Consider the following 12,669-nt stretch of genomic DNA (forward strand, 5'->3'; position numbering starts at 1 on the left):
GCCATCGCTCTTATATATAGGTTCATGTTTAATGCTGAATTTAAAACCGAGCACATTTTCTCTTCTGACTGCGCCCAAGTTTCCGCAGTGCTATCTGCTACCCCATTAAGTATCAAATTTTCGCGGCGTGAACGGCCTTCAAATCCATTGAGCCGCTGGTTCAATACGGCTACTTGCGGCACGAGGCTTTCCCCCTGTTGCCCTTCAGACGATCGAGTGCATTGTTCAACTGCCGAGAGCCTGTTGTCGATATGGGCTATTTGTTGCTCCATTGAATACTGAGCCTCTTTGACTTCACTCAAGGCAGTCATCACTTCTTGGTGTTTAGAAACAAATTTGCGGTGTAGCGATTTAACAAGCAGCAACTCCTTGTTAAGCAGTCTACGATCTTCTTTAGGGGGTCCAGGGTTTAGCTCTACTTTGGCGGACACAAATAACAACTTGAAAACAAGAACACGTTCACATGGTAATTGGAACAATACTTGTGGGCCTGGAAGCACTAGCAGCCAAACATTGTTTCACGTTTTACAGAAAAGTTGAGGTGCTGCGCTCTCCTGCATCCAAAAACGAAAATGTGTTTGAAGCATGGTAGTGGCTGCAGAGCTTCCATTCCCACTGAAGAGGCGCCAGTTATTCCAGCTACCTTTAAGGCGTGCCAGCGTTGATGCGTTTGTCGATTTGGCAATATGAGCACAAATTCGAACGCCAACATAAAAATGACTAAAATGCCTCGCGTTATTAGATTGGCTTCCATTCCATTCCACTTTATTTACGCTTGAAAGCGTGCGTCTGGGTCTATATGCCGTGTCCACGAACCGTCTACGCAGTGATTGCACCTCGTCATTCCCACGCAACTGTATACCCTTAACACGTGAGCTGATCCGCGTTTCACTTTATCCAACGGGGCATTCCAATCGGTGTTCGCTCCCGTTCACGCCACGGGAGTCGATGGCGAGCCGCACACGCCATCGCGACGAGGCGAGCGACTGAAGAAGAAGGGAAAGGGCAAGCCGCGCTGACACCAGGCGACGACTATGCGATTTCACCGTGGAGCTCTTCCGCGCCTCCAACTTTTGAGCCGTAATCACGCAGCCGTCGCCGATAAGCGGGGGAGAGGTCAGAGAGAGAGAGAGACCGCGCCACGATAGCGACGGGCCGGACGACGCTGGCTCCGACCTTCCACGCGTGTCCCGAGACGTCGGCGATCCCATCTTCCGTGAGCCAAGCTCCTTGTGCAGTGTTTTGAGCACCTGACCTCGTCAATTCTAAGCGTCGTGTCAACGTGTGTCATGTGACTCTGCAAAGACCACACTCGCACCCCGTCAAACTTTGACACACGTGTACGAGTTACATATGAATGAAAGCGTCGGCTCCTCGGCTACCCTAGACAACTGGCTGGTAAGCCTGCAGCTCATGCTTTTGTTTTTCACCTGTTTCCTCTTAGTCTCTCGGAACAGCGTGTGCATGTTATTTCGACAAGTGCGAAACTACAGTCACATTACGTACGGTGCATCAGGCACCTGACGAGTGCAAGATAGCGCTCGTATGTCGCAACTACGGGACAAAACATGCAATCAGGTCCTGGAAAAGCACGCAACTAATGATAGGCGCGCTCGTATACACTATCGATGGCTACTCATATCATATCACGTCGTAATAATTTAATGTATTATTATTCGTGCCGAGGACTATTGAGCAATGCCACAGAGTACTTTTGACCATTTTGAATGCTTTCATCACGCATATAAATATTGGTATGCAGGCGTTTCCTTCCCTTTTTTAATTCAACTCCTTAATGGAATCATCAAGCGTTATCGCCAGCAAGCGTTCATTTATTTATTTATTTATTTATTTATTTATTTATTTATTTATTTGCAAGTTTTAATAATTGAGACACTTTTCGTTTAGACCAAGTATAATCACCCAAAGCTTGACAATATAACCTTTCTCATAGATATTTCTTCTATAGACTATCGGTTATCCTTGTGATATTTAACAATAAATTCAACGCATTCAAGCGCACGATTGGTGCTAATCGTCGCGTCATTGATACTGCAGACGTGTTTACTTTCATGCGTGCAAGTATGATATCTGTACACATAATTATTCCGTTATCTCATTCTCTTAGGCAACACTTCGCCGTCTCTGATAAAAGGTCATCTAGCACCACACACGTTCCTCGCCAAGAACCAGAGACAAGTAACGCGACAAACCTTCTTTCCGACCAACATGGCGTTGGTGAACCAACAATTTCACCACCCCACGCTGAGACCACCGGCTCCATTGACGGTAGGTGAACATCTTGATTAGAGGTTCATGTCTCGGCGCAAATAAATTTTGCTTGAATTGCGTGCTCAGGCATGGCGACCAACGTACGCACAGGATTCCATGCCATATAAAAATGCGGATCCTGTCAGTCGCAGCTAATTTCTTCTTGAATGTAGACAAAGTATGCAACAAAAGTCAGGTACCTGTGTGGTATAAGTATACTCATATACAGCGATCAAATACAATATACGATGACAAAATTACCATTATGACAAAACAGCGCTAAAACAGGGCAAAACATCAAACACGCGTGCAGCGCTCACTCAGTGCTGCGTCTGGGATTGTACCACGAAACTACAATTTGTAACTGACAATATATTGTTTTACGATTGCTATTTCTCTATGGAAATTTGTGTAGCGTTACAGGTATAGGTCCATAGACAGCATAAACGGCGAGAGAACCAGGGGCCAAATTCACCAACTTTTTGTTCATAAGTGATTAGGTAGCAGTCTTCACTATTGTGTCCGGCATCAGGATTTGCTCGATTTTTCTCTGACGAACAATTCCAACGTAAGAGTCATTTATGAATTCAGTCCCAGAAGACTATGTGCAAGGTTTCTTGCAGATCTTTCTAATCGCTTATTTGTAATACTTTCTTTTGTTGCATATGGACACTCCAGGTGATTTTCGTCGTCGGCGTAGCCGTGAGTTTCCATATAAAGTCCAAATGCGATAAGATCCCGTCGCGCCCCGCGCTCCACATGCTGTGGATGCGAAGGAAAGCGCGCGAGGAGGAGACGAGAAAGATGGTGGCTTGATGCGCGCTCATTTTGCAGATCACGTGACAGTGCGCAAGGTCGGGGAGAGGAGATGATCCAGCAAGTACCATGATCAGGCGCGTGCGGGAGGATGGTGGGGGGGGGGGGGAGGTCAGGGTGCGTCTCCTTTGCTGGCCCGGCCGTGGCTGCGAATGGCTGTCCGCGCGGCTTCGCGCGTACACTGGCCGCGCCCTATCTTGGAGGTGATCTCCGTCTGGTGCAAAGATTCAGTGAGCCGAGATGGCTGACGGCAGCATTTGCTTTCTTTTCGGGCGTCTTTGCTGGAGGTCGCGTGAACCGAGCGGCAAGCGTCGTTCGCTTAGTCCTGTTTGCGGTCTCAATGGTGGTGGTGATAAACTTTAATAAATATTGAGCCATATCTTAAGCTATTCCTGGGTTGGCCCTCGGTCACGTGAAGTGGCCGGCAGTCGGTGACGTCCGGCGACTTCTGAAGCCCAGCCCACCAGCGGCTTTTGGACAGCTGGGTCGGAGCTGGACACCGCGACCTCCCGTCGCTCGAGGTCAGTGAGTTGCCATTCTGTTGGCGGTTGGAACTCAGAGTATATGTATAGTATGTGCTGGAAATCAGCTCTTGGGGCTCCGCATAAGGTACACTCTGGACAGAACAGCCCTGGGTGCATTAGTGCTAAAAGGGCGGGGGAGAGAAAAATGCGACATTGTAGCTGGCGCCACGTCACCTGCTCTAATTTAGTGAGTGATTTGTGAGGCGGAGGATAGTGGAGTCGTTGCTCTCTGTAGTGGAGTGAAATTTCGTGGTATGTGACCATTCGGTCACGGGCGCTCCCTGGCTCGGCGGCTTGCCCTGCTCGGTTGACGTACGCTCGAGCGGTGAGAGAGAGAGAGAGAGAGAAACAACTTTACTGGTCCATTATGAAATGAAACGCGTTAAGCGTCTGCTGGGGTGGCTCCCTCTTCGCGGGCTCCATATGCTTCCAGGGCCGCCTGGCCCCTGTGGATCAGTCGGAGCTGGTCTTCCAGGGCGGGGCTGGACAGCATGATCTCTCATCGCTCGTAAAGGGTGAGAATAGCACGGGGTTAGTTATGGGTATAGGTGGGGGGTGGTCTATGGAAAAATTGCACTCTCCTATGACGTGCCGAAGGGTGCCTAATGCATTGCAGTGAGGACATCTATTGTTGTATCTCTCTGGGTACATTTTGTTCTGGAGGCAGAGGTCGGGAAAGGATCCTGCCTGGATTTTCCTGTATATTGTTTGTTCGGCTCTGGTCAAGGCCTCTAGGTCCATCATGGGCGGCTTCGTTGCCTGGATGGCCCGCGTGCGCAGGGACCCATATGAGTTGAATGGGCCTAGTGGGGGGCTGAGAGGAGTTGAGAATTTTATGGACGACGGCATGCGTCCGCCCTTTTGCAAAGTTTCTGATCGCGGTTTTTGAGTCACTAAATACGAGTGTAGCAGTGGTTGAGGAGATCGCAAGGGCAATTGCAGCTTCTGCGGCTTCTAGCGAGGTGTGCATTAGGACCGATACAGCTACTAGAAGTGAAAGATTGTTGCCGATTGCGCAAATGGCAAAGGCTGGCTGAGTGGTGCATGCCGCGGCATCTACGTAGACAGCCTCCGTGTGTTGGTTGTAACGTTTGTGTGGTGCCTGGGCTCTTGCTGCGCGTCGAGCTTGGTGGTGGACTGAGTGCATGTGTTTTGGGGAGTGGATGCACAATTAAAAGCTATTGGGTGGCCCCCCGGGGGGGGGGGGGGGGGGTATGTAGGTCGGAGAGTGTTGGTTGGGTTAAGACCTAGGTTCTTAATAATGCTGCGGCCTGTAGGGGTGGAGGAGAGACGTTCAAGTTGTGCCGTCCGGTGAGCTTCTCTAAGCTCGGCTAGTGTGTTATGTATGCCCATGAGTAAGAGCCGTTCGTTGAAGGTGTGTCGAGGGAGGTTGAGGGTGGTCTTGTATGCCTGGCGAATCAGGGCGTTGATTTTCTCTTCTTCTGCTCTCGTGACGAAGAGATATGGGAGAGAGTATACTATGCGGCTGACAACGAATGCTTGAACTAGGCGAAGGAGGTCATGTTCTCTGATGCGCCTGTGTCGGTTGGCAATTCGTCGTATGAGCCGCATGATCTGATGGACGGTGTTTGTGAGTTTGGTTATCGTGGCGATGTTCTTGCCATTACTCTGGAGTAGGATGCCTAGGATTCAGACCTTTTCCACTTCTGGGATGGGGGTGCCGTCCAACGTGAGTTTTATTGGAGGTGGGGCACCTAGGTCCGTCCTAGCTCTAGGTCCATCCTACATCACGCCCGCGTTGTGACAGCGAGTGTTCACGACCATCGAGCGAGATCTGCTCATGTGTGCCTGTGCGCGTGTTACATAGTGCTTATTTATTCATTTATTACCTTATCAGAGTACACACTGTAAAGGTTGGTGTCGGGCATGAAATAGATGGTAGCTGGCCCATGCCGTCGTCCAACTTATCCACGCTGAGGACGTTGTTGAAGGGGGAGACTTGTTCTCATCGAGAACGAGGAATATGGGATTAATTTACAGTATCTATATGAGAACGTTACCGTTCATCAGTCTAGCATGACTGAAAGAGGAATGCACCCCCAGCCGCCGCGCAACAGCTGCTTATAAACACTCTGTCCTCCCTAGATCCCTAGGTGAGAGAAAACGGCCGTTCAACCGTCGACCGATTCGGAGCGTCCAAAGTCATCGTCGCCGACCTGCCTTTGAGGGGGAGGGTTTACACACTCCCGCACAGGTTTGCTGACTACACCAAGGTGAGAGGGTTTTCGTAGACAAGGGTCTTGCCCCGAGCAGGCGCCTCTTGATCCCAGTGTTGACTCCGCAGACAGTGGCCGCCGCGTCTGTCTATCGACTGACGACTTCCAAGAACCGTGAGATGGCGCCACAAAACTTATTCCAGGAGTTCCCCCGCTTCAACCATATTGTAAAGGCGACGGTGACTCCACAAACAATACTTGGTCCGCCGACTGTGTCTAGACATCCCGGCGTCGTTCTGTTGGGGACACGGCGCATTGTGGGCCTTACAAAGCGAGTCGCCGCAGCAGTCATGGTGGCGCCGAGGGCCTGTTGACTCGGCGCATTATTGTTTTCACAAAGTGGAGTCATCGCAGCGGGCCAGGCAGGTTTCGTAGGTCGCTTCTCCTCTAGTTCGCCAACCCCCCAGGCCGTTCCTAACAACACAGCGCCCATGTGGCATTACAGTGGGGGTATGTATAGTCAGCAATAGTAACTAAGAAAAGCAGGTAAGGTAACACACTAAGGAGCGGAAACTTTGTGTTTATGTTTGAATTAAAAGTAGCAATTAATGAACGTATGATTTCTCTAGAGACATTGTTTCCGTATGTTCATATGGTTGCGACAAAGAAAAAAATGGGAACCGCTCAGACCTCCTCGTGCTTCTCGCTCAAACTTTACAGTGTGTTGTGTCTGTCAGGGACGTAAATCTGATCAGTAAATTTCTTCAGTGAAAAAAAAAACAGGTTGTTCGGGATCTACTTGGATGGGACACAGTAATGTGCGGCTCTCTGTGGAAATGTCGCCTGCGAAGCAAGAGAGACAGATAGAAGAGATTTAGGGATTCGCAATATTGCTTTGAGGTCTTCTTTCTGATGCGTTAGTACTAGTTTGATTTGTACATGATAAAATAACTGTATGTCGTATGTATACCACCCGCTCAACAAGAACCGAGGAGTATCCGACGCCGCACATGTGTGACGTATTTTCTGACCCGTACGTATCACCGATGACCCTGCATTGCGGGAAGGAGGCGTAAGGATGAAAAGAGAGAAAAAAGGATAGACATATAAAACAAGTTGCGCGTGCATGTCAGGATGCGCAGCGAGTCTATAAATGGTCGCAGCGACCTGTCGACTTGATGTACTTAGTAATCTTTACATTGATTTCTGCGACTGGCATGCATGGTCCAATGATCTTCATTTTCGCAGACTTGATACCTACTGAAGGCATGCAAGTACTTGATGCAGGGCCCCCAATACTTGTAAGGCGCTTCGAGCTGATGCTGCCTGCAGCTTAGCAAAAAGAACGCGACGGGCGTCAATTAGTGAATAGAGTATGACAACGACCAGCCGATCATAAATTGCGCGCTCTGACGATTTCTCTGGAGGCGACGGTGAGTTCATTGCTGTCGCTTTGTCTTGAAAGTCACAGGATGGATGGCGCCCTGTTAGGCCAAGGATAAGTGGGCGCGCTCTTTTTCTTTGGCGTCATTGTCCTTGGAGAAAGAGGAAGAATAAACATGTTTATTACACAAATGAAGCTTTGGAGAGGCGTCCTTATTCAAGAATGCCTTGAGCTCGGGCCGCGTCCTGAGTCCTCGCAATAAGCCGTTGCTGAACCTCGAGTTCGGAGCTGGCCAAGGCTCTCTCCCAAAGCTCGTTGGTTCGATAAGTGTTCGGAGGATGCAATGGCGCCTGTCTCCAACCCCCTACTATGCGCCTGGGGGGCCTGGGTTCTGCGTGGAAGCGGCATTGCGGAGAGAATTGTGTAGGGATATGAGGTTATTTCTGGTTGGGTGGGGGAATGTATTAACTTGTAGAGCACGGTGGGATCGCTCCTGCTCTCTAGGTATCCTGTGTGGGGGTGCGTACATCCTGCGGATTAGCTTGTAATGTTGTGTGATGTCTTGGTACGAGTCGAGCATGCATGCGCTATAGTTAGGATACCACGCCGTCGGCTCGGTGGGTAAGTTCTCGAGCCACGTGCAGTCAAGTCTGCTTAATCTGAGTGGAAGAGAACGTGGTGATGATTAGTTTTCATGTGCATAATCGAAGCTGTGGTTGCCTTTGATTGAACTCGGTGACAGGAACACCGTCGGGGTGGTTTTCTAAACCATGTCGGCAGCTTCTCGGTCAGACGAGTGGTCCCTCACCATCTGCTTCAATATGGCCAGTGCTTCCTGAATTAGGAGAAATTCATTAAAATGAACATCATGGTATCAGAGACAGGCCGCTTCAGAACGTTGGCTATGGAACGGGCAGTGTTGCGAGGCTCAGAGCAGTGGGATCAGGCCATTGCGTTTGTGCATACACTCACTTACGCGGCCACGCTTCGCGCATTTCCTACATGGTAGTGATCCTGGTTTGAGGGGATGAACTATACGTCGAAAGTGATCCTACTTGACGTGTAACGGAAGCGATTCAGTGTTGCGTACTATACCTTCGCACAGCGGGACTTGACATTGCGAGAAACGTGTGCGCTGACTTACTAAGTATCGCCAAATCCACGTTGAAAATGGCCTCGTCGATGAGTGTGAGCACAGCACCAGTGGCGACCTCCTTGCTAGGCAGAACGTGAAAGCGGACTTGCGTACCACCGAGGTCGGTGACTGACGCAAGGCCTGTAATGCGGCCACAGCAGGTTCAACATCTATTGCCAGAATATTCTTGTGGTTTGTAAGAGTTGGGGTCGGGCATTTCAACATGCGGTAGCTGGCCCATGCCGTCGTCCACCTAATCCACTCAGAGGAGTACGTTGAAGAGCAGTTTTTTATCGAAAACGAAGAGTACAATGTTTATTTACATTATTTACATTAGTAGTAGATAGCGTTACATCTCAACAGTGAAGGGAAGCCGACTGGGGCACCTTCCTCCAACAGGAGTGCCCGAAGTCACCGAAAACTCCACTTTCACGGTGAGAGCGCGCTTGATAGCACAGGCACCTTTGTTCACTGAACAGGATGTGAGAAGTACACACAGGCACACGGTTCACTGCCCCAGAGACAGCAGTGAGCAAATCGTTAACAGGAGGTTTGAAACTTGTCTCTGTTTACGCATCTCGGCTCACTAAGTTTGTTTCATGATGATGATGATGATGATGATGATGAGTTATTGGCATCCCAATTGAAACGCGGCGGTGACAAATAGTCACCTAGCCTGCTCGTGTTAATCAGGTAGGCTATATACATGTTCTTAATTCTAGCATTTTTGTATACATCTCTTTAATCTCCTTTCTATTCCTCAAAACTTCTCTATCAACTTCGTACCATTACCTATGCCTGTAATGGATCCGGTCGTATCAATCTCTCCCCTGCTTTTTTTCCACGAATACTATAAACGGTTCTTGCTTATCTCGACTGCTGACCGGTTAATACTTCCGCCTACTTTAAACCCAAGCACTTCTGGAAGGTTTTCGTTTTCGAAGGGTGAATCCCTTCGCATTCCATCAGAATGGGTTGAGTGGTCTCCGGATTTTTGCTGCAGCATACACACACCTCGTCTTGTTCCGAATACTTGCTCCGGTATGTTTTTGTCCTTAGGCAACCAGCTCGAGTCTCAAACAGTAAGGCACTTCTCTTCGTGTCATCGTACAGATTTTCCTTTCTAATTTCTTTCTTCTCATTCTTGTAAATATTCACGGTTTTTTTTGTTTCCATTCTTTGCATCCAATCCGCTGTCTCTGCTTCTCTCACTTTCTTTCTGATGACTCCTGGTTGTCTATATATCCTTTCAATTACCCTGTTCTTGGTTGCCAACTTTCATGAACTCTTCCTCCATTCTGTGCCCACGCTTTCTAAGGTGCAGATACTTGTGTACCATCACTCATTTATTTTGATCCATGTTTCTAAGTCTTCCTTCAAAACTAAATTTACTCTGCGCTTGTCTGACTTCAAGCGAGGCCCAACCCATGGTACCGTACACTGCATCATTTGGGGTTTTGCCGTGGGCTCCAAATACCAACCGGCCTACCGATCTTTGGTTAACTTCCAGCTCCGACAAGATGTCCGAGTTTAAGTACAGAATGGCATTTGCGAACGTTAGCGCTGGCACCATTATTCCTTTCTATATACATAGATTCTACGCACCACCTCATATTTATTGTGGCTCCAAAGTGCTCTGTTTTTCATTATTGCTGCGTTGCACGTCATGTTTATTTTCATATACAGTAAAAGCTCGTTAATTCGAACCGCAAGGGGAAGCCGCTTCAGTTCGAATTAACGAAAGTTCGAACTAACGAAAGTGAAGGAGGGCAACAGTACACTGCGATTTGGAAGCAGTAGGGCATGTCAGGAATTTGGCGTGTCAGAAAGTGAATGCGTGTGCCGCGGGCACACGCCATCTTCAAGTCGAAGCTCTGGGTCCGACTGTGCCACACCACCGATGTCCACCGAAACGAACGTTAACCGAAGCTTAACACCATCACAATGAATCGCGACGGCCGATACCTCCTAAGCTTAAAACAGAGGTGCACAACCAATGAAGACTGCCGAGACAAAGACGCTGAACATGTGAAGGTGGCGAAGGCCCGGATTCGTTGGTTCTTGATTGCAAGCGCAGCTGCGACGTACTTGATTCGCTGTGTTTTGGAGCTTGCCGTGCCATCTCCGCACAACATTAGCAGCTGTACAAGATTTGCAAAGCCTCCGAGATTCGCAATGGGCAAGAAGTCTCGGAGGTTACGTAAAACGGAGAGGCGGCAGACGCCGCAGCCTTCTGGCTGACCCCGCGTCGGTTAAATTTTTTTCCAATTTTGCCTTCTCTCGCCGTTCTCTCCGTTTCGGAGGCAATACAGCCTTGTGTGTAGGCAGTAGGCGCGTTTCTCTAGACGTGTGCCAGGCGAGCGTAGTTCGAATTATCCGTGAGGGAACCTTCCCGCGTTCGAATTAACGGACTTTTTTATACATAGACTTCTGTGGAGCTTGGCCGGACCAAATCGTACAGTTCGAGTTATCCATAAATTCGAATTATTGAAGTTCGAATTAACGAGCTTTCACTGTATAATCTTGGTGGGTGCTTGAGTAAGCATTCCTTTAGTTTATGTAAATGCCGACGAATGCATATTGCTTGACTATGGATAGGACACGCTGTTGAGTTGACACCACGTAATTACTCGTCTCTTCAGTAAAGATCATAGTACCCGACCGTTTGACAGTGTGCTTGGGCGTCTAGCAGCGGCCGTAACGCGCACTTTTTCGCGAGTTTCTTTATCACGTCACCATGGTCTTGGGTCAAGCGGCATCCAGCAACCGCCGTTTGACAATCATCTATTCTTCGTCAGACACGTCACACAATGGCGTCACCGCAGCATGGTCTATCCTGTGGGATGTACTGGCAGCTTCACGAAGCCGAAGCGATTCATCGCAGAAATGCGGAAGCGGCTCGAAGTTATCTGACCCCACTGCTCGATCGTAACAGGGTGTCAGTCCTGACCTAGTTCGCGTCATTTAGCACCAGCTCCTCAAGATGCACACACTACGCCCGTTTAAGTAGTAGGGCTTAAGTAGTCGCGTCGCCCTTACAGTGGGCGTACTGCAATAAGGAAGAATAGCCGTTTTCCTTGTTGCTTTTGCATGCAGTCGAACTCAATCCTTGAGTGAGCGTCCCCTTTAAGTAAGCGACGTCACGTCTTCGGCCTTCGAGCCCATGTGCGTACCGAGGAGCGGCCATATGTATCGCTTGGTTCAGTGTTGCTCTAGGAGTAGAGAGGTTGGAGGTTCCGCCAGAAATAAATAAAATATCTGTTATTCTGGTTGTTCCAGGTAACATTGTGGCTCCGTATATTTCTCGAGGCTCTGAATTCCTTGCACATGTACACACGGTTTTCGGGCTCGATCCTAGAGGATGAGAGCTAGAATCATTTCGAATGATGCTGGGCACAATTAAATAGCACCCATAGTGGCACTGGCAAGTAGGCTATATAAGAATATAACTAATTTCTATACACATTTATTCATTTCATTATATTCATATATTATTTCACTACATATTTCATGAATTTTGTATATTTCTGCATTCCATTGTTTCCGTGCATTTTCTACTTACTTATCGCAACATATCAACAACCACATCATCATCATCATCAGGCTATTTTATGTCCATGCACTCACGGACGTTTACCTCTCCCAGCGATCTGCAATTATCCCTGTCTTGAGCAAGGTGATTCCAACTTGCGCTTGCAAATTTCTTAATTTCATCACCCAACCTAGTCTTCTGCCATCCTCGACTGCGCTTCCCTTCTCTTGGCCCCCATTCCCACAATGGCCCACCGGTTATCTAAGCTACGCATCCACACCTCTCTGATCCACATAGCTCTCGTCCTGTCTCTTAAGGTTACGCCTAACATATTTTGTTCCATCGCTCTTTGCGCAGTTCTTAACATGTTTTAGAGCTCCCTTGTTAACCTCCAAATTTCTACTGCAGATGTTGTACAGTAGCTAGCTGGGCGAGTCGGTACATCTTCCTAACTATTACACGCAGCACAGCGCTCGTGTTTGTCTATTCTTCGTCCGTTTTTTTTAGTGCGCGCTGTGTGTAGTAGCATATGTTGTAGCGGTAGAATGCACTGATTGTGCACTTTTCAACGATAGCGGTAGGCTTCCGGTAATGATTTGGTAAGGCCTTCCGTATATGCGCTCCAACCCTTCTTTATTTATCTGTAATTTTCTTATCGTGATCAGGATTTCCTGTGAGTAATTGACTTAGATAAAGGTACCCTCCACAGATTCTGGAACCAAACTACCCAACACAATTTCTTGTTCCCTTGCTAGGTTGTTCAACATTACCTCTGTCTTCTGCATATTCATCTTCCAGACTACTCTTACACTTTCGTGGTTAAGGTTTTG

At 48.5% G+C, this 12,669-nt stretch overlaps 1 protein-coding gene across 1 annotated transcript in view; it reads left to right on the forward strand.

Moving 5' to 3' along the window:
- The first annotated feature begins 1,219 nt into the window (after positions 1–1,219).
- cnc (NFE2 like bZIP transcription factor cap-n-collar) overlaps positions 1,220–12,669 on the forward strand; it is a 181,657-nt gene continuing 170,207 nt past the window's right edge. The window contains exons 1-2 of the mRNA XM_065448127.2: positions 1,220–1,398; positions 2,129–2,289. Coding sequence (XP_065304199.2) covers positions 2,230–2,289 — 60 coding nt within the window. The 5' untranslated portion in view covers positions 1,220–1,398; positions 2,129–2,229. The remainder of the gene's footprint in view (positions 1,399–2,128; positions 2,290–12,669) is intronic.

Source organism: Dermacentor albipictus, chromosome 4 (genome assembly GCF_038994185.2).
Source record: "Dermacentor albipictus isolate Rhodes 1998 colony chromosome 4, USDA_Dalb.pri_finalv2, whole genome shotgun sequence".
Classification (NCBI taxonomy): Eukaryota; Metazoa; Arthropoda; class Arachnida; order Ixodida; family Ixodidae; genus Dermacentor; species Dermacentor albipictus.